We start from the raw sequence: 22,866 nt of genomic DNA, 5'->3' as shown, positions 1-22,866 counted from the left end.
CCCACATCCGAGTACATACGACAATATAATTGGTATCAATGTAAAGGCCAACCACTCCTCTTGGAATGTACTATCAACTTATCGGCTCTATGTCCTTCAGGAGTAAATCTATACGCTGTAGAATACACATTTTGTAACTTTTCACACAAAAGTCAGGGTCCATTTGACACGTTAAATATTGATCGATCTTTATCAAAACAATCATGCTTATCTTTTGGCCCCATCCCCTTGTCCTTGTAAAAAATCGAGATGCTTGGACCATAATTGCGGCCTCTGGAGCGACCAGAAAAACCGACAAAAATTAAGTATTTGGTCCATTTCACCCCCTAAATATTAACCGATCTTTACCAAAAACAATTGGGGTCTTCATTGGCCAGAACCCATCCCACATACAAAATTTCGTGAAGATTGGTCCATAACTGTCGCCTGTATCGTGTTTACATATTATAATGGACAGACGAACGGACGGGCGGACACACATGTCTAGATCGACTCAGCTAGTGGAGATATGACCGGTAAACTTAAAGGTGGGTCTAGGACCAATATTTCGCGGCGTTACAAACTCTTGGGGCTGCACAAAGCTTTAATACCCTGACAACATAGTTGTGTAGGGTATAAAAATCCACACCTTGTGCAAACTTGAAAAAAAAATAATTTTTAACAAATAAGGAAAGCAGTAAAGTCGGACTGGGTCGAAGAAACATAATCATCATAATCACCATTTATGTAAAATCGGACGAATATATATGTATATGTGGGACCTCTACCGAAATCTGAACCGATTTTCGCGAAACTTAACACACATCATTCTAGACTAGAGCGTAATGAATATACGCTGTGCCACATTTCGTGCAAAGCGAAAGATATTTAGGGACTTTGGTGCACTATTGACCTAAAATCGGACGAAAATATATATGGGAGCTATATCGAAATCTGAACCGATTTTCACGAAACTTAACACACATCATTATAGACTTACTTCAATACGCTGTGCCACATTTCGTCCAAATCGAAGCATATGTAGGGACTTTGGTGCTTGATTTACCTAAAATCGGACGAAAATATATATGGGAGCTATATCGAAATCTGAACCGATTATCACGAAACTTAACACACATCATTCTTGACTTAGTTTAGTACGCCATGCCAAATTTCGTTCAAATCGAGGGATATAAAGGGACTTTGCTGCACTATTTACCTAAAATCGGCCGAAAATATATGAGGGAGCTATATCTAAATCTGAACCGATTATCACGAAACTTAGCACACATCATTCTAGACCCAATTCAGTACCCTATGCCAAATTTCGTGCAAATCGAAAGATATATAGGGATTTTGCTGCACAATTTACCTAAAATCGGACGAATATATATATGGGAGCTATAACTAAATCTGAACCGATTTTTCCCTATTTCAATAGGATTCGTCCTTGGGCCAAACAAATGAGCTGTGTCAAATTTCATCCAATTCGAATCAAGAATGCGACCTGTACTTTGTTCACAATTTAACATGGACAGATGGACGGACGGACGGGCGGACATCCATATATCGACTCAGAAGGTGATTCTATGCTTATTCTCAAAAGGAACTATGGGTCTATCTCGTTTCCTTTTGCCTGTTACAAACATATGCACAAAGACATAATACCCTGTACCACAGTGTGGTGAAGGGTATAAATATTTTTTAAAAAAATCTACGCCTATTATGTGGCTCAAAAAAATTTTTTTAAATCCACCAGTTGCTTTTTTTAATTTGTAAACCACTTTGTTTCTGTTCCAAGATCTACCCATCCATGAGATAAAATCCATCTATCATCTGATCCATGTTATCTCTTGGCTTGGTGTGCGTTCCAAGACTCACTCAATTAGCAACGCCCCCTAAATTGACTTGTATAGCTCCGCATGTGTTCTGCATTCAGTTGTGAAGTGGTCATCCAAGTGACAAGTTCAAAAAAAAAAAATAATAATTTTTAAAGAAGATAAAAATATTAAAAAAAGGATTAAATAGTGAAAAATAAAAAAGTATCCTTTAAAAAGGACTAAGTTTAAAAAAATATAAATAAAATAAAAATAATAATAATTAAATTAATAAATAAAAATAATTAATTTAAAAAATAAAAAAATTATTAAAAATATTAAGTTTAAAAATAAAACATTTATTTTTAAAAATGTCAAAATATTTTTTTTTAAAAAAATAATTTAAAAAAAAAATTCAAAATATTTTAATAATAAATTCCCATCATGGGAAGCCTCCACTTTGCTGTGGCTACACTGCTGGCTTTAGGCTGCATTACGCCTCCCATTAAGGCTTTGGTTAATTCGTGAGTGCTCCCAAAAATTATTTTCCATATGAAAAAAAATATATTAATAAAAATCGTCCCTTTTTTCCAGTCCCAAAATAATCTCCAAGGATGGCCACCTAATTTTCGAATCCGGTCTGGATCGCAACATCAGTTTCATTCTAAAGGGCAAATCACGTTTGAATATCAATGACGAATACGATATTATCGATATGCTGTTGCAGCCAAAAAGGGGGCGTATTGCCGGCGGCACCGGGCTGGGTGAATGGACAGAGGAAGAAGAAGAACTGCTGCGTCAACTAATGGCCGATGTTACATCGTTGAAGACACAAGTCTTTGGGGCGAATGGTTTAGAGTCGCGTTTTCGTGTGCTACAAAATCGTACCCGTTCGGCATCACAATCGCTGAGACGTTATCGTAGTCGTATGCAGCGAGTGGAGACAAGGATTCAATCACTGACGGAACGTTTGGAAACCGACTATTGTCGCAGTAATCCCTGTCAAAATGGTGGAGATTGTTTGAATATTTTTGGCGGGTTTGTGTGCAAGTGTCCGAAGAATTTTGAGGTAAGGCGGAGGTGAAAAAATTCATCAAATTTTTTTCAAAATATTCTTCCTCGCCTCTAGGGTACCACCTGTGAAAAAGATGTGAACGAATGTGCCCTGTATGCGGGCACCGATTTGGGTTGCCAAAATGGCGCCCAATGTATAAATCAATTTGGGTCGTATAGCTGCATCTGCCAGCCAGGGTGGTTTGGCATCCATTGCACCCAACGTAAGGGTGATTGCCTGCAATCATCCTCCTGGGAGCTATGTGGTCATGGTACATGCATCAGTAGCAATGATACGTTCGGTTATAAATGTATTTGTGATCAGGGTTGGAAAACTACGGGGTTATTGCCAGCCTGTACCGTGGATGTCGATGAATGTGCGGAAAGTCATACTCCATGTGTTACGAAATGTATAAATTTACCGGGTTCATTTACCTGTGCTCCATGTGGCCCCGGAATGACAGGGAATGGGGTGACATGTCGGGATATTGATGAATGTGCGCAGCAGAATGGAGGCTGTAGCATGAATCCGAAGGTTCAGTGTATTAATTCTTATGTAAGTGGGAGTAAAGGGGGAAGGGGGAATTTATTTTTGAAAAATAAGTTTTAAAAATCGTTTTTAGGGTTCCTATCATTGTGGCGAATGTCCTTTGGGCTGGGTGGGAGATGGTCGCACCTGTGAACGTTCCACAACAACAACGACAGATTCCAGCTCTGCAACGGCAGTGGGTTCAATTACCACCTGTGCTACGGCAAATATTTGCCACCCCTTGGCGAAATGTAATGAAATTTCGAATACAGTGGTCTGTAGCTGTCCAGCGGGTATGGTGGGCAGTGGTATTGGACCGAATGGTTGTGTGGTGGGAACCGCACGGAATTGTGTCAATCAACCATGTTTGGTAAGTAGGACACGAGACGTGGATTTAAAAAAAAATTGTTTAAGGTCATATTTAAGGATTGGACTTCGATATAGCTCCCATACATATTTTCGTCCGATTTTATGTAAATGGTGCACCAAAGTCCCTATATATCTTTCGATTTGCACGAAATTTTGCACAGCGTACTGAATTAAGTCTATAATGGTGAGTGCTAAATTTCGTAAAAATCGGTTCTGATTTCGATATAGCTCCCATATATATTTTTGTCCGATTTTATGTAAATGGTGCCTCAAGGTCCCTATATATCCTTCGTTTTGCAGGAATTTGGCATAGCGTTCTGAATTAACTCTAGAAAGATGTGTGTTAAATTTCGTGAAGATCGGTTCAGATTTAGATATAGCTCCCATATATAATTTCGTCCGATGTTGAGTAAATGGTGAACCAAAGTCCCTAACTATCTTTCGATTTGCACGAAATTTGGCACAGTCTACTGAATTAAGCCTAGAATGATGTGTGTTAAATTTCGTGACAATCGGTTCAGATTTCGACATAGCTCCCATATATATTTTCGTCCGATTTTATGTAAATGGTGCACCAAGGTCCTTATATATCCTACGATTTGCACGAAATATGGTATAGCGTACTGAGTTAAGTCTAGAACGATGTCTGTTAAATTTCGCGACGATCGGTTAAAATTTCGATGTAGCTCCCATATATATTTTCGTCCGATTTAAGGTAAATAGTGCACCAAAGGCCCTATATATCCTTCGATTAGCACGAAATTTTGCATAGCGTTCTCACTTAAGTCTAGAACGATGTGTGTTAAAGTTCGTAAAAATCGGTTCAGATTTAGATATAGCTCCCATATAAATTTTCGTCCGATTTTATGTAAATGGTGCACCAAGGTCCTTATATATCCTTCGATTTGTACAAAATTTTGCATAGCGTTCTGACTTTAGTCTAGAAAGATGTGTGGTAAATTTCGTGAAGATCGGTTCAGATTTCGATATAGCTCCCAAATATATTTTCGTCCGATTTTATGTAAATGGTGCACCAAAGTCCCTATATATCATTCGATTTGCACGAAATTTGGCACAGCCTACTGAATTAAGCCTAGAATGATGTGTGTTAAATTTCGTGAAGATCGGTTCAGATTTCGATATAGCTCCCATATATATTTTCGTCCGATTTATAGTCGGCCCATCTCCTATATATATTTTGGTCTTTACTATATATCTTTCCTTACTGGTTTTCAATATTTTTGTATTTTCCAGAATGGTGGCACCTGCATCGATAGCGGCAGTTCCTTCAAATGCCTTTGCCCGGTGGGTTTCATTGGTGATACCTGTACCCCGGCTCCCAGCCCCTGTAGCCCGAATCCTTGTCGCAATAATGGCCGTTGTCGCCCTATTACTACCTCTACAAACCGTTCCTTCACCTGCCAATGTACGCCCGGCTTCATGGGTGAGAAATGTGAAAAACAAGCCAACGATTGTGGTGGAGTCCTTTTCGGCCAGACAGGACAATTGAAATATCCTCCCGGCTCGCTATACGATCACAACTCCCAATGTGCCTGGATAATACGCACGAATGAATCGATGGTACTGAATGTGACCTTCCATCGCTTCGAATTGGAAGATGCCACGGAATGTCGTTTCGATTGGCTGCAGATTAATGATGGCCGTTCCGCGGCCGCTCAGATTTTGGGAAGATTTTGTGGCACCCATTTACCGCTGGGTGGGAATATTATAAGTTCGACAAATAATTTGTACTTGTGGTTCAGATCGGATAATAGCACTTCGAAGGAGGGTTTTGAGCTGGAATGGAATTCCATACCTCCCCAATGTGGTGGTGTGGTAAATGTGGAGAGTCATGGCACCATATCAAGTCCTGGATCACCAGGAAATTATCCCAAGAATCGGGATTGTCATTGGCTGCTAAAGGCTCCGTATGATAAGCGCTTGAAGTTGACCTTCTTTAGTTTGCAAATCGAGAGCCATGATAGCTGTAATTATGATTTTCTGGAGGTAGGTTGGAATGGGGGAGAAAAATAGAGGAGGAGGACGACGAAATTTATTGATTTTAAAATTTCCAGATCTCCGATGCCATTTCCGGTGAAGTTGTGGAGAAATTCTGCAATTCCTCCCATCCCCAGCCATTGCTGTTGCCCACCAATGAAGCTAATGTCATATTCCATTCGGATAATGTGGGTTCGGATAGCGGATTTCAGATTTTCTATTCCCTGGAGGAGAGGCTACCCGGATGTGGAGGTATTTACACAGCACCCGAGGGTAGTATTCAGTCGCCACATATAACCCAGGATTCGTTGTCGTGTGAATACGAATTGAAGATGATGGGTAGTGAACGGATCGATATGCATTTCCAGATTTTCAAAATGGCCCAGCAGGATTGTGTGGAGGTAAGTGGAGGGTGCTGATGAAAAATTGGAAAATATTTTTTTACCATAAAATTCTTGTAGATCTACGATATCGACCCTGCCACTGAGGAGAAGTCCCTGCAAGCCAAATACTGTGGAGATTATGAGGGCATTCCGCCGCTGATTCAATCCATGTACAGTCGGGTTTTGGTGAAATTCTATGGCAAAATGGGAGCGGAATTTAAAATTAAATATATAGCTGGTAAGATGACCGGGCAGTGGAACCGGGTCCAAATTTAAGTTCATATCTTGAATATTTTTCAATTTTTTCCCTTCAAGACTGCTCCTACACCTTTGAGGCCAACGAGGGTGTGATCATGTCCTCAGGCTACCCGAAACTTGCCAACAAGGATCGCTTCTGTACCTACAAAATAAATACAGAACCAAACACCGTATTGGAGATTCATTTTGAAGACTTTGATGTGAAGGATAGCAGTGTGGAGGGGGATGCGGATTGTGCCTATACCTCATTGAGGGTGAGTAGAGCTCAAAAGAAGTGGATTTTTAAAAAATATTGTTCGCTATTCTTCTTCCCCTTCTCCACCAGATCAACGATGGCATTAACACCAATCTTATGGGACCCTATTGTGACCAAACTTCACCCGATGTCGATTTTGTATCGAAGACAAATTTCCTCAGCTTAAATCTCAAGACGGCCCTGACATCAACAGGTCGTGGTTTCAAGCTAAAATATAAAGCCATACCAACGGGTAAAACCGATTGTGGTGGGGTCTATACAAAACCGGGTTATAGTATCCGTCTACCCACCAATGATGAGGGTACCTATATGCACGATATGGAATGTTATTGGGTCATTATGGCGCCCAAGGATAAATATATTCTCATCAATTGGAAATCTTTTATGCTGGAGGAATCGATGGATTGCAGCTATGATTATGTGGAGATTTACGATAATATGGCAAATGCGGAGAATGCTAGGCCACTGGGAAAGTAAGTAGATTTTTTAAGGGCTGCACAAGGCTTGGATTTTTTAAAAAATTATTTTTAATGGTCATACTCTTCAGATTTTGCGATGCCCACAAGCCGGAATCCTTCCTCAGTCATGCCCGCATGCTGACCATTAAATTCGTATCGGATTCCACAGATGCCAGGGGTGGTTTTGAGTTGAGCTACGAATTTGTGGATAATAAAAATCAATGCAATGGCATGATACACTCCTCCTCGGGTACCCTGAGGTCACCCAATTGGCCTGCCAATTATACCGAAGATTTGGATTGTACATGGGTGATCAATACCCCTCCCGGGACACAAATGGAATTGGCCGTGGTGGTGTTCGATGTGGAAGCTTCGCAGAATTGTTCCAGTGATTGGTTGGAGATAAGGTAAGAGGGTCAGACCCGCATTTCCGAAGGTCGATGTAATGTTTTTTATTTTGTTTTAGAAATGGCGGTTCGAATCAATCCTCCCTGCTGGGCATTTTCTGTGGCAACTATTCCCAAATACCCCATGCCATACCCTCCTTTACGAACCAGATGTATTTGCATTTCCATTCGAACAGCTTCGATAATCGCCGAGGTTTCCAAATCGAATGGTATGTTTTTTCGAGTGGTTGTGGGGGTAATTTGGAGGCGGATCGTGGTGTCATTACCTCACCCTTCTACCCTAACCCCTATTCGAATAGTGCCCAATGTGAGTGGCGTATACATGTCCATCCGGGGTCGACAATACATTTTACCATCGATGATCTGGCGCTGGAGGAACACCCGAATTGTCGTTATGATAAATTGGAGATTTACGAAGGCACGACAGAACATCGTAGCCGCATAGCCGGGCTGTGTAGTTTAGATGAAAATGAAATGGGCAAGAGGCAATATGTGGTGGATAGCCATGAAGCCTTGGTGTTGTTTGTGTCGGATGACACAAATCGGGAGAGGGGTTTTTCGTTGAGTTACTATTCCAATTGTAGTGTTACCCTGACGAAGCATTATGGTGTCATAGAGAGTCCAAATTATGGGGTGCCGGTGGCCGAGTATGGTCAGGAGGTGAATTGTACGTGGACCATAAGGGCGCCCAAGGGTAATCGTATCCAATTGGAATTTACCAATTTCGAGGCAATGGAGAAAAATGCCAAACTACAGGTTATGGATGGTAATCGCAGTGTGGAGATCCATGGTATGGGTCAGACTCTCAACTCCACCACCGATACCCTGGTCATTAAACAAACTTCGAATTTATTGACTTTCCAATTGGAATATGTCCTGGTGGGTTGTATGGGTGTGTTGCGGGCTCCAGAGGGTAATTTTTCATCACCCTCCTATCCACGAAGCTACCCCAATGATATGGAATGTATATGGGAAATTATTACCCAACCGGGTCAGGGTATTGAGCTAACCATCGACAGTATGGAGCTGGAAGATTCCGTGAATTGTACCAAGGATGCTTTGGTAATATCACCGCATCGTCAAACGAAAAATCCCCGGGAGCGCCACTGTGGCCATCGAGATAATTTACAGATCCACAGTTCGAGTCATCGGATGTTTGTACACTTCTACAGTGATGGCCAGAATAATGGCAAGGGTTTTACGGGGCACTATACCACACAGAAAGCAAGTAAGTGGAGGATATTGGGGGTCCGCAATCGGAAATTTGTTAAAAAAAAAATGTTCCCTATTTTTTTCTGCAGAATGCGGTGGAAAGTTGACGGCGAAAAATGGTGTCATCACCTCACCGAATTATCCCAATTCTTACCCCGAGGAAGCTGACTGCGAATGGACGATAGAGGTTGCCGAACATCACACCATCATCATTACCATCGAAGAAATGGAATTGGAAAATTTCTATGATTGTGAAATGGATTATGTGGAGGCCACCGAATCGACGAATGATTCCGAAGAACCAGTTAGCCTCTTCAAGCAGTGCGGTGATATGGATGATGATAAACAGCTGACATTTAGAAGTACCTCGAATGTGGTGACAATTCACTTCCATTCGGATGATTCGGTATCGGCACGAGGTTTTAAGCTGAGCTATGAAGAGGTAAGCGGGAAACAAAGGGCAGAGATTCGTATCTCTCGATAGGAGGAGATTTTTTGAGATTCCGATTTGATTATTTCGAAGTTTATTTGGAGACAAAAAAATCTCTTTGGAGCCTTCCAGTTTTTTTAACAAATTTTATTCCCTCTTACCTTGCCCAGGATTGCGGTCAACGTGTCGTATTGGATGAAAGTGATGTCTTCGGCATCGACTTCGTACATCATGTACCACGAAATCGGACCTGTGAATGGCAGCTGCTGGCCAAGGATCCCAATGCAAAAATTCTACTCACATTTACCCATCTACAAATGTACCCCGCGTTGGCCTATACCTACCGCAATGAAGGAGAGTGTTTGGAAAAAGGTGCTGTGGTCTATGATGGTCAGGATGATACCGCCCCAGTGCGTACGCGATTCTGTAAGTCCCACCCACCGGACATCATCTCTCACGGCCATGCTTTGACTTTGAAATTACCCATGAATATGATATCGGAAATTATTGCCTATGCATATCAAATGGATAATTATTGTATTGCATCGCACACTTCGCTGAGCGGAAAATTCTCGACACCCTACTATCCGGCATCGTATCCGGTGAATATACAATGTGAATGGTATCTAATGCCGAGTAAAGGTAATCGCATCCAGGTGACATTTGAATCGATGGATTTGGAAGATTCGGATGAGTGTAATAACGATTATGTGGAAATACGAGAATCGTCGGGGTTGGGTAAATTTTTGGGTGTCTATTGTGGTAATCGGCTGCCGCCCACAATCAGCGGCGCAGATGATTTGTTTATTCGTTTCCACAGTAATGATGATGTTGTGGGTGAGGGTTTCTTGGCCTCATATAGTTATGGTAAGTAGGGGAGGAGAGGATGAGAAGAGGGGAAGGGGAGGGATCCGCTAGCACTCTTCCACACTTTTTGTATGTTTGGGTGTGTATATTTCATTTTTTGTTGTTCTTATCTTCCAGTGAAACACAATGAATTAAACGGCACTGAGGGCGTACTGGAATCACCTGCCTATCCTGCCAAATTCCATAGCCATGACATGTATAGTTGGCGCATAACGGTGCACAAGGATTATGTTGTCCTGCTGACCATTAAACATATTGTGGATACGGATATCCCATATATTAAGGTAAGTGAAAGCTTAAAAATCTAAAAAGGGAGGTCGAAGTAAGGACCTCCGACTATATGGTACCCTACATCACTTTGGGTATATGCAGGAGTTCATTATAAAGGGTGCGAACCTCCGTACTTTGTTTATATGCCAAATATTATATTCTTCAAAAGAGATTGGGACTTTTGGTACGTCAAATACGGGAAATCCGTCGAAGGTATATCTGAGGGTCTTATAAAAATCCGAGTCGATTTGAACGAAACTCAACACATTTCATTCTAGACTCAATTCAGGACGCTGTGCAAAATTTCGACCCGATCGGACATATTTTGGGTTCTTGAGACGCCATTTACATCAAATCCGACGAAGTTATATATGGGAGCTATATCGAAATCAGAATCGATTTCAACGAAACTTAACACACGTCGTTCTAGGCTCAATTCAGGTCTCTATGCAAAATTTCGTCTCAATCGGACAAAAGTTGGACCTTTGGAGCACCATTTGCTTGAAATCGGACGAATTTTTATGTGGGAGCTATATCCAAACTGAGCCTATTTCAAAGAAACCTTACACATATTATTATAAGCATATTTCAGGACGCTATGTAAAATTTCGTCGCCATCGGACAAAATTTGGACCTATGGGGCTCCATTTACGTAAAATCGGACGAAAATATATATGGGAGCTATATCCAAAACTGAACCGATTTCAATTCAACTTAACACACATCACTCTAGGCTCAATTCAGTCGCTATGAAAGATTTCAACTCGTATCGAACACTTTTCAGGGTGGGCCACAAAGAACGTTTCCTTCGATTTTGTAGTATTTAGAGATTTTTTAGAAACTTTTACCCAGTCGATATGGCTCTAATTTGATATTTTAGGTTCTCCTTAGGTGGCAAGTCGCTTTACCAAAAATTATTCACACCGGTCCACTTTTAGGCTTGGCCTCCATATAACGACACTGCCGAAGTTGCGGATTTTTTACACATTTTCCTATCGAATTTGCTGTAATTTGGTATTTTGGATTCTCATGGGACAGGAAACTTCTCTACCAAAAATTATCCATATCGATCAGGTTTTAGGTATAGGCCCCATATAACGTTACCCTTCGATTTGTGGTATTTTAAGAATAGTGAACAAATTTTCGAATCGGACTGGCTGAACTTTGATATATTGGATTCTCATTTGGTAACAAATCTTTGTACCAAAAATTATGCATAACGGGCCATTTTTAGTTATGGTTCCGCATATAACGGTACCTCGGAATTTGCGGAATTTTGAGAATTTTTGGGCACGATTCTCAATCGATTTGGCAGTAATTTGATATTTTGCTTTCACATTGGGTACAAAATGTCCCTAATAAAAATTATCTATATAGGTCCGCTTTTAGGGGTAGTTCCCAAAATCCGATTTTCCATATTTTGAGGATCTTGAACACGTTTTTCAATCAAAATGGCTGTAATTTCATATATTAGTTTCTCATGGGGTAGATGATCAGCCTACCAAAAATCCTGCACATTGGTCCATATTTTGGTATGATCACAATAAAGCGGTACTTCCGATGTTGCGGAATTTTGAGAATTTTTGGTATTTTAAGAATTGTGAACAAATTTTCGATTCGAACTGGGTGAAATTTGATATATTGGGTTCTCATTTTGTAACAAATCTTTGTACCAAAAATTATGCATATCCGTCAATTTTTAGTTATGGTTCCGGTACCTCTGAATTTGCGGAACTTTTAGAGTTTTTGGGCACGATTCTCAATCCAATTGGCAGTAATTTAATATCTTGCGTTTACAGTGGGTAGAAAATGTCCCCACAAGAAATTATCCATATAGGTCCGCTTTTAGGGGTAGTTCCCATAATCCGATTTTCGATATTTTGAGGATCTTGAACACGTTTTTCAACCGAAATGGCTGTAATTTCATATATTAGGTTCACATGGGGTAGATTATCACCCCACCAAAAATCCTGCACATTGGTCCATATTTAGGTGGTGATCACAATAAAGCGGTACTTCCGATGTTGCGGAATTTTGAGAATTTGGGACTCATTTTTTTGTTCGAGTTTCCTGTAATTTGATATTTTGGGTTCTCATGATGTGGCAAAAATCCCTACCAAAAATTATCCACATCGACTCAATTTTAGGTATGGATCTCATATAAAGGTTCTTCCGAATTTGAGGAATTTTCAGGATTTGGAATACGTTTTTAAACCCAATGGACTGTAATTTGATATTTCGGGTTCTCATTGGTTGGCAAAACTCCCTACCAATTTTTGTCCACATCGGTTCACTTTTAGTTATAGACCTCCGAATTATGGGACCTCCGATTTTCGATATTTTGAGCTTCTTTGACACTGGGTTCAATGGAATATGCTATAATTTAATATGTAGGATCCTAAAGGGATAAACAATCACTCTACCAAAAATTATCCATATCGATCGATCTTCAGGCTCTACTATTTTCGGATATATATATAAAGTTCCCGCAACCAATATCGTCGTTCTGAAAGGTATAGGTGGAATTTCCCTACCGAAGTAGCTGTAATATGGCATTCCAGGTTCAGGGAGGGTCACAAATACCAACGGAGAACATTTTTAATGTAGGACCCCATATGCAGATCCAATCCAATTTTCGGTGCTTGAAAGGTTTAAGTCGGGTTATTCCTACCCAAGGGGTTGGAATTTTACATTTAAGGTCTCTGGAGCGAGGAAAATATCTTTGCAGAAAATTTTCGATATAGGCTCTATATGCAGATCCCGCACAATTTTCGGTTTTATTAGCATTTTCCTGATGTAGTGGCAAAAAATGTTCGGATCGACCGAACTTAATGTCCTTTTTACTTGTTTTCCTTGATGTATATTTAATTTTTTCCTTCTCCTCTTTTTCCATTCCAGTTCTATGATGGCTACTCGGACATTGGGGCCCCCATCGATTATGCCACCAAGCATGTGGTCCAAACCAATACCAACATCTTGTATATGACCGCCCAGCGAGGCCCCTTCCAATTTGAATGGCAACAGCTGTCGAAGCAGGCGGTACGCGACAATCAAACTGCCGAACGTATTGCGGAACTGTGTGGTAGTCAAACCTTGCGGGTCAATACCTCTCTCTTCTTCCACTCCCCCGGCTATCCGACGGGATATGCTCCCAACTTGAAATGTGCCTGGACGGTGATGCCCAATGATCCCAGCCGCCATGCTGTGGTGACATTCCTAAAAATCGATCTGGAAGAATATGCGGAATGTTTTGCGGATTATATCAGAATTTCCTCAAGTTCCGATTTAGAAAATTGGCAAACCTTGGATACAATGTGTAAAAAATCGTCGGATAAGGATCATAAATATCATGGTAGTCCATATTTGAAAATTGAAATGATAACCGATGCGGGAGTAAATAAGACGGGATTTACTTCGTTGATCACAACAAAATGTGGTTCGGAATTGTCAGGGCGTAATGGTTTTGTCAACGTTACCCTGGAGCGGAGTAATAATTATAATACGGAATGTGTATGGACCATCAAGGTGAGGCAGGGTAGGAGAATACGCCTGCAGTTTTTGGATTCCGTGCTGCAGGGCCAATTTTCGCCCGGGAATTGTAATGTTTATTTCCTGCTGCGCAATGGTATGGATGAGGATTCTCCATTTTTGGGCAAGGGGAAATATTGTGAAAATAATATCACCGATATTCTCGAGACATCGTCGAATCGGGCCTATATTAAATTTTCGAGAAATGGTTTTCCCGGTTTTCGAGCTTCATTCCGCTACGAGGAAATTGGCCATGAATGTTCAAGGGAAATAGTACTGAATGAAAATACCAAGTTCGATGTGGAGCAGGTTATCCGTTCTCCGAATTATCCCAATATACCCAATCCGCATACGGAATGTTTGTGGAAGATCCGAGCACCGCTGCATCGCACGATAACATTGGATTTTTATGGGGAATTTGATTTGGTAAGGGGCAGTGGAGCTGAAAATACCTGCGATTTGGAATATATACAGGTAAATGATGGCCATTCGGAGTTATCACCCATGATGGGTCGCTATTGCGGTACCACCAAACCGAATTCGCTGCGTTCGACAGGCAATGTTATGCGCCTGCTCTACTACACAGATGCCTTGGAGCCTCACAAGGGCTTCCAGGCCAAGGTTAGTTTGAGCCGCTGTGGTGGTTATTATTATGAAGAGGAGGGTGTGGTCCAAGCACCCGATGTAAAATTGAAACCCGAGGAAAAGGAGCTCGAATGTGTCTTCACCATTGAAACAGAACTCGGCACGACCATCCACATATCGATGGATAAATTAAAGACCCGAGAACAGGATGAAGATGATAAGGATTGCAAGGAGGGTACCCATTTGGAGTTGCAGGAAATTGATGCTTTCACTTCGGGTTTCGATAACATTACCGATACCCTGATTCTATGTTCCCAGGTTGGTAGCAGCTACATTGTGGAGACAAATAAATTGGTGCTGCGCTATAAGATTCGAAATGGCTATCACAATCCGGAAGCCTTCCAGGTGACCTATAAGGCGGTGGGTTCACGTTGCGATCAAACCATTGAGGCTTCGCAGGGCATTCTGCAGACTCCCAATTATCCGCTGGGCAACAACATGCCCATACAATGCTCCTGGCATATTTTGGCGCCCAAGGGTACTAGGATTAAGGCGGAATTCTTAGATTTCGATATGGGTTCGGAGGAGGCCATGGGCAGGGTGCATCGCAGGATCCTATTTGCCAATGATTTCAAGATGACTTCGATAATTGAGAGAATTTCAAATAACCCTCCTGCGGCTATTTATTCCACAGATAATACCATGGGTATTGATGCCCTGATTTTATCCTTTAGTCGGAATCGCGGATTTAAATTGAAATTCACGGCCTATGAGCGATCGATACATTGTCGGCCCTTATGGTTGGATCGCCAGTCCAAAGAGCTACAGGTTTTGAAGTATCAAAGGGACAACACCACCGCTGTGTATTGTAGCTATCCCATCAAGGTGGACTATAATGAGACCGTGTCCGTGCGGATCACCAAGGAGGAGAGGTATCCCAAGAACCAATATCTACCCTTCGGATGCCAGTACTTCAGTCCTCTGCAGTTGTATGTGGGAGAGGAGAGGTTACTACCCTCACTGATGTGTTCAAATGATACCCAGCCTTCGTTTAGGTTACCCTTCCCCTCCCGCCTGGTCCTAAATGGCAATGTGCGGAATTCTCTCAAGGAATTGGAGTTGCAATACACCCTTTACAAATGTGGCGGAATTTGGTCTCTATATTATTATGATGAGTTTAATATAACCCAACCGGCAATGGCTGGTCATCGAGGACCCCTGGAGTGTGCCTGGGCCGTGTGGTCCTCCATAGGGGATAACACCACGCCGCCTAGCTTTGACGAGCTTATCGAAGATATACAAATCGATTTGTCGCTGAGCACCAATTTCAAGGGGAAATGCGAAGAGGAGTATCTCCTAATCTACAATGGACCCAATCAGAATTTCCCCCACCTGGGACGCTACTGTGGTGAGAGTGTGGCCCGCGATCTTGTGGTAACCGGAGGAGGAGTCTTTGTTGAATTTATTAGCCTCGAATATAATAACCAATCCACCTTTAATCTCTCCCTACGTGAGGGTAGCGGCTGCGGTGGCAAACTCACCTATCCCTATCGTCAGATTCGTGTCAGCTATCAGTATCAGGATAATGTGGAGTGTATTTGGGAGCTAGAGACGGAACCAGGTTTTCATTTGGCTGCCATTTTTGAGGAACGATTCTTTATCGAAGCCAGTGCAAACTGCAGCAAGGACTACCTACTCTTCCAGGAGAAATCCCCTGAAGGTCAGTGGCAGGATTTGCAGAAACTGTGTGGTCGCAATCCGCCACGCATGATCAACACAACCTATACGCAGATGAGGATGATTTTCCGCACAGATGGCAGTGTGAGAGGTGATGGCTTTACCGTTAACTTCGAGCGGAATTGTGGTGGTCTGCTCTATGCCACAAATGATCTGAAGCAGATTTCCTCTCCTGGCTACCCGACGGCCTATTTACACAACCTGGTGTGTAATTACACCATTCTACCCTCTCCTGAAATAAATCACACGGAATCGAATAGCCTTTATTTGCGCTTTATAGAATTCGAAGTGGAGGATGCCCCGACCGTAAAATGTCTCTTTGACAATGTGACCATAACAACCACCGATATGTCCGGTAATGCCATCCACAATGTGCTCTGTGGCCGAAAGCGGAACTATGAAGTGCGTTCGAAAAATCCCATTCACGTGATCCTTCGAACCGACTCCAGCTATGGCTCCAAAGGTTTCCTAATGGAATATGGTCATAATAAATGTGGAGCCACAATTACCAACAGTTCGAAGATAGAATCTCCACGAGATTCCGCAACCAAAATGTATCCACATTCGAGTAAATGTTCCTGGTTGCTGAAGGCCCCAGAGAATCATAAAATCATTATCAAATTTGAGGAGTTCAATTTTGAAGGCCAGGGTATGTGTACCTATGATGGTGTGGAAATCTACAAGGGTCTCAACACTGTGGAGGATCAACGTTTGGCCAAATTCTGCGGCAATTTGACGGGAAAAATCCCTCCCATCACCATAAGTCAAAATACCGCACTGATACATAGCTTCTCCGATGAACGTGATGCTTCAACAGGTTTCCGGGCCCTGATTAGTTTCATAGCGAACTGTGATAATACGATACACCTTACGGCCAATAATAATACCTATGAATTTACCCGCTTCTCTGGGTCCTATGGCAATAATTTGGATTGTAGCTGGCTCTTCACGACCACACCGGATCGCCAGCTGCAGGTTGAGTTTAGCAGCTTCCATGTTGAAAGTTCGGAAAGTTGTACAAATGATTATCTCGAGATTAAAGATGGTCCGGGACTGTTTGCCGATACCATAGGGGTATTTTGTGGTCATGATAATCCCAGTCCATTGGTCTCATCGAGGCACTCGATGTTGATGCGTTTTGTTAGCGATGCTAATGATACGAGTACCGGATTTATGGCGAAAATTAAATCTGTGCCGAGGATGTGTGGTCAACATGTGTATGAGCTGAACGGCAGTGTGAAGGTGAGTTCGCAAAATACCGAAAATCTGATAATAAAGTGTTTATTAATGGTTCCGCGGGACGTATGAGTGGTGACAGTACGTATACGCCCAATTGATAGCATTGAGGTGTATAAGTGCTGACGTTACTAATACGCCTTCTGAGCATTTAAAAAAAAATATATTTAAAAAATCTACGCCTTATGGGTAGCCCGAAAAAAATTATTTAAAAAATCTACGCCTTATGGGTAGCCCGAAAAAAATTATTTAAAAAATGTACGCTACCATAGCCCGAAAAAAATTATTTAAAAAATCTACGCTTTATGGGTAGCCCGAAAAAAAATTATTTAAAAAATCTACGCTTTATGGGTAGCCCGAAAAAAATTATTTAAAAAATCTACGCTTTATGGGTAGCCCGAAAAAAATTTTTTAAAAAATCTACGCCTTATGGGTAGCCCGAAAAAAATTATTTAAAAAATCTACGCCTTATGGGTAGCCCGAAAAAAATTATTTAAAAAATCTACGCCTTATGGGTAGCCCTAAAAGGCTTTCGTCTTAATCTGCATAAGGCGTATAAGTAGCGTCAACACTTATCCGCATCGAAGTACCATTTTAAGAGACTTTTTATCGTACATTGGGTCGTACCAGTTCTGTCACCACTTATACGCCTCAGGGGATATGAGTTCGGAATTTTATTGCTTAAAATTATTTTCTTTGTTCTTTCCAGACCGCCACAATATCTTCTCCCGACGATGGATCGGGCAAATATCCCAACAATCTGAATTGCATTTGGAAAATCAAGAGTGACAAGAATATCCATTTGACATTTGAAAAATTGGATATAGAGGTGAATGGGGCCAATGACTCATGCTCCGAGGATTATATCAAGATCATCAATGGGGATGTAAGTATTTAGATCGGGTTGGGGGATGAAAGGAAACTTTAATAATTTATTTCTCTTTGCGCCATAGGATACCCAAGTCATTGACAAAGGATTGGGCACCAAGCTGATCTACAATGGCTACGACAGGAATTCGAATCCTTATGATATTTCCGATTTTGGTACAGAGCATATCTATTGCGGCAGCCATATACCGGATGATTATTTTTCATCTTCGAAATCGGTGTTTGTGAAGTTCAAGAGCAATGACAAGGTGGCGAAGGGAGGATTTAAGCTGAAGGCCACCATGGCGGAGGGTAAGTTTTAAGATAAGAAACTTAAAAACGAGTAGATTTTGAGTGTCTCTTCAATTGCAGGTTGTTTCCGCAACTTCACCGGCACCCAGGGACGCATTAAGCTTGCCGAATCCACAGATCATTGTGATATCTATATCAAATCCCCGGCGAATACTTCGCTGAGTTTGTACTACAATGAACTGATGTTTTCGGAATATGATTGTGCTCAGGAATTTATGGAAGTGTACGATGCCAGAACAAATACTTCCTTGCAAAAATTATGCCAATATGTAGAAACCGGAAAATCTCTATTCACGAATAGTAATGAACTGCGTTTGAATCTCAAGCTGAATGGTTATTATACCCAAATAGATTTTACCTATTTGGCTAGCAGCGAGGGTCCTGGTTGTGGTGGAGATTTATATAATACAGCTGGTATTATCACCAATCCTTTCTATCCGAATAATGTTCGCAATAATTCCGACTGCCGTTGGAATATTCGTGTACCGAGTAATATGAAAGTGTTGTTGCGATTTATTGTCTTTAATATGGGTGCGAAGTCGACGTGTCATACGGATTATTTGCAGTTGATTGAGTATGACAACTTTGTTGGCGGCCGTCCCGAGGGTGAGGGTAAAGTCGTAAGACAATTTTGTGGTGAGGTATGTCTTCCAGGTTCCTATATATCATGAGAATATTTTTTGTAAACTGTATATCTTTCTGTGTATTTTACAGGATGAACCGAAATTGTATACCAGCACGGGTAATTATGTCACTGTACGCTTCCATAAAACGGTTAATTATGATGGTACCGGTTGGGTTCTGCAGTTTTCGGCCGCCCAATCGGATTATATACAACTTATAAAGAGTTATATATAAATAATAAAATATATAAATATGAGGAATTGTAATAGAAAGAAAAAAAAAATAATTTTATGGACCATGGTGCGTATATATGTTGTCGTTATGTATACGCCACGTATGTCCATTCAGATTAATTTATTATTATTAATTACTCACTTTAATGCTAATAAATAAAAATAAATCATTTAAAAAATCCACGCCTTCTAGGGCTCAAGAAAAAAATTTTTTAAACCAGTAAGGGAAGTAGTAAATTCGGACTGGGCCGACTATATGATACCCTTCACCACTTTGGGCATATTCTACATATGTATCCTAACAGACGTCGCCTATTCGAAAGATAACTAATTTCAGTACGTCGTGTCAATAAATTTACATTATATAGGATAAAAACATATGTGGGAGCTATATCTATATCTGGACCGATCTTCACGAAACTTAGCACACATCATTCTCGACCTAATTCAGTGCCCTATGGCAAATTTAGTGCAAATCGAAAGTTATATAAGGACTTCGCGGCACCATTTACATAAAATCGGACGAAATATATACGGGAGCTATATATAAATCGGGACCGATTTTCACGAAACTCGCCACTCATCATTCTAGACTCAATTCAGTACCCTATGCCAAATTTCTTGCAAATCGAAAGTTATATAGTGACTTCGGTACGCCATTTACATAAAATCGGACGAAACCATATATGGGACCTATATCTAAATCTGGACCGATTTTCACGAAACTTGACACAAATAATTCGAGGCTCAATTCAGTACGTTATGCTAAATTTCGTGCAAATCCAGGAATATATAGGGACTTTGCTGCACCATTGACATAAAATCGGACGAAAATATATATGGGAGCTATATGTAAATCCGAACCGATTTTCCCGAAACTTAGCACACATTATTCTAGGCCCAATTCATTACGATATGCCAAATTTCGTGCAAATCGAAAGTTATATAGGGACTTTGGTGCCCCATTTACCTTAAATCGGGCGAAAATATAAATGGGAGCTATATCTAAATCTGAACCGATTTTCACGAAACTTAGCACACATCATTCTGGACCTAATTCAGTACCCTATGCCAAATGTCGTGCAAATCGAAAGATATATGGGGACTTTGGTGCCCCATTTACCTTAAATCGGGCGAAAATATATATGTGAGCTATATCTAAATCTGAACCGATTTTCACGAAACTTAGCACACATCATTCTAGGCTTAGTTTATTACGCTGTGCCAAATTTCGTGCAAATCGAATGATATATAGGGTCTTTGGTGCACCATTTACCCTAAATCGGACGATAATATATATGGGAGCTATATCTAAATCTGAACCGATTTTCACGAAACTTAACACACATCATTCTAGACCAAATTCATTACTCTGTACCAAATTTCGTGCAAATCGAAAGATCTATAGGGACCGTTTACATTAAATCGGACGAATATATATATTGGAGCTATATCCAAATCTGAACCGATTTGTTACGAAACTTTGCACACATCATTCTCGACCAAATTCAGCACCCTATGCCAAATTTGGTGGAAATCAAAAGATATATAAGGACTTTGGTGCACGATTTAGATAAAATCGGACGAAAATATATGTGGGAGCTATATCTATATCTGGATCGACCTTCACGAAACTTATCACACATAATTATAGACCTCATTCAGTACCCTATGCCAAATTTCATGCAAATCGAAAGTTATATAGGGACTTTGCTGCACCATTGGCATAAAATCGGACGAAACTATATATGGGAGCTATATATAAATATGAACCGATTTTCTCGAAACTTAACACACGTCATTCGAGATTCAATTTACTACACTATGCAAAATTTCGTGCAAATCGGAAGTTATATAGGGACTTCGCGCCTCCAGTTACATAAAATCGGACAAAACTATATATGGGAGCTATTTCTAAATCTGAACCGATTTTCACGAAACTTAGCAAATATAATTCTGGACCAAATTCAGTACCATATGCCAAATTTCGTGCAAATCGAAAGATATATAGCGACATTGGTGACCCATTTACCTTAAATCGGACGAAAATGCGTATGGGGGCTATATCTAAATCTGACCCGATCTTCTTCAATGTCAATAGGGTTCATTCTTGGGCCAAATAAGTGACTTGTGGCAAATTTCATCCAAATCGGATAATAAATGCGGCCTGTACTTTTTTACAATTTAACATCTACAGACGGACGGACATGCATAAATCGACTCAGAAAGTGATTCTATACATATTCTTAAAAGGAACCCTGGTTCTATCTCGTTTCCTTTTGCCTGTTACAAACATATGCACAAAGACATAATACCCTGTGTGGTGAAGGGTATAAAAATCCACGCTTCATAAGGCTCTCAAAAAAAGTATATATATATATATAAACCAGTGAGCGGAGCAGTATAGTCGGACGGGGCCGATCATACGATACCCTACACAACTACCACGGAATTTTAACTTTCTGCGGATGTATTTTCCGAGCTTGGGCAATATTTCGTGATATTTGCTCACTCTAGCCCGATTAGAGATCAACAGCACCTCTTCGCTACACTGACATATTTTCCGAATATCACTCATATTCAGTACAACGCTTCTAGTTAATTGTCCAGATTCACTTCACCGTGGGTTGTGTTGTGATTTTTGGCTTATTATTGGCATCGCATCGAAAAAACACAAAAAATATAAGTATTCGGTCCATTTCATCCCATAAGTATAATCTAATCATCACCAAAAGTTATATGCGTTGTCCTCGACCATAACTAGAACCTCATGGCAAATTTCAAAGCGATCAGCGCTATATTTCCGCTTATTACATAAGCATCATCAATCAAAACAGGCATGCTTATTCTTTGGTCCGATTCCCTTCTGCATGTAATATGTTCGGACCATAATTGCGGTCTCTGGAGCGACCAGAAAAACCGACAAAAATTAAGTATTTGGTCCATTTCATCCCCTAAATATTAACCGATCTTTTCCAAAAACAATAGGGGTCTTCCTTGGCCAGAACCCATCCTACATGCAAAATTTCATGAAGATTTGTCCATAACTGTGTCCTTTATCGTGTTTACAAATTATAATGGACAGACGGACGGACACACAAGTCTAGATCGAGATATGACGATCGGTATACTTAAAGGTGGGTCTAGGACCAATATTACAACTTTACGTTACAACTTTTGGGGCTGCACAAAGCCATAATACTCTGACAACATAGTTGTGTAGGGTATAAAAATCCACGCCTTCTAGTGCTCAAGAAAAAAAACATAAGTAGCCCGAAAAAAAGGATTTCAAAAATCCACGCCTTATTCAGGAAGTTTTAAAAAATCGTATATTTGTCCATTAGGTCGTATTAGTGGTGTCGTTACTTATACGCCACCCAGGTCTATAGCAAATCTACTCTATTTTGCTGCCTAGTTGTTCATCTCGGAAACGAATCAAATTGTATTTTCGTATGGAA

The 22,866-nt window shown here is 40.8% G+C and overlaps 1 protein-coding gene across 1 annotated transcript; it reads left to right on the top strand.

Moving 5' to 3' along the window:
• Positions 1-2,240: 2,240 nt before the first annotated feature.
• On the top strand, positions 2,241-19,409 carry LOC133320961 (cubilin homolog). The gene is made up of 19 exons (XM_061530053.1): positions 2,241-2,320; positions 2,391-2,865; positions 2,926-3,405; positions 3,473-3,748; positions 5,002-5,754; positions 5,823-6,146; positions 6,207-6,366; positions 6,444-6,640; positions 6,712-7,115; positions 7,190-7,507; positions 7,567-8,735; positions 8,809-9,161; positions 9,320-10,016; positions 10,134-10,300; positions 13,185-17,378; positions 18,082-18,258; positions 18,326-18,551; positions 18,612-19,192; positions 19,266-19,409. The coding sequence occupies exons 1-19, from the start codon at positions 2,241-2,243 to the stop codon at positions 19,407-19,409; spliced, it is 11,175 nt and encodes a 3,724-aa protein (XP_061386037.1).
• Positions 19,410-22,866: the final 3,457 nt, after the last annotated feature.

The sequence above is a fragment of the Musca vetustissima genome, unplaced genomic scaffold, assembly GCF_032173495.1.
Source record: "Musca vetustissima isolate MV318-11 ecotype Yass unplaced genomic scaffold, APGP_CSIRO_Mvet_v1 utg35745, whole genome shotgun sequence".
NCBI classification, from domain to species: Eukaryota; Metazoa; Arthropoda; class Insecta; order Diptera; family Muscidae; genus Musca; species Musca vetustissima.
The sequence above is the reverse complement of the archived record's forward strand: the minus strand, read 5'-3'. Positions and strand labels throughout refer to the sequence as shown.

Bases quoted from the DNA above. Each gene is read 5' to 3' on its own strand.
- LOC133320961 (XM_061530053.1), top strand. From the start codon at position 2,241: ATGGGAAGCCTCCACTTTGCTGTGGCTACACTGCTGGCTTTAGGCTGC. The intron at 9,162-9,319 runs GTAAGCGGGAAA...TACCTTGCCCAG, and splicing joins TTAAGCTGAGCTATGAAGAG to GATTGCGGTCAACGTGTCGT. The intron at 17,379-18,081 runs GTGAGTTCGCAA...TGTTCTTTCCAG, and splicing joins AGCTGAACGGCAGTGTGAAG to ACCGCCACAATATCTTCTCC.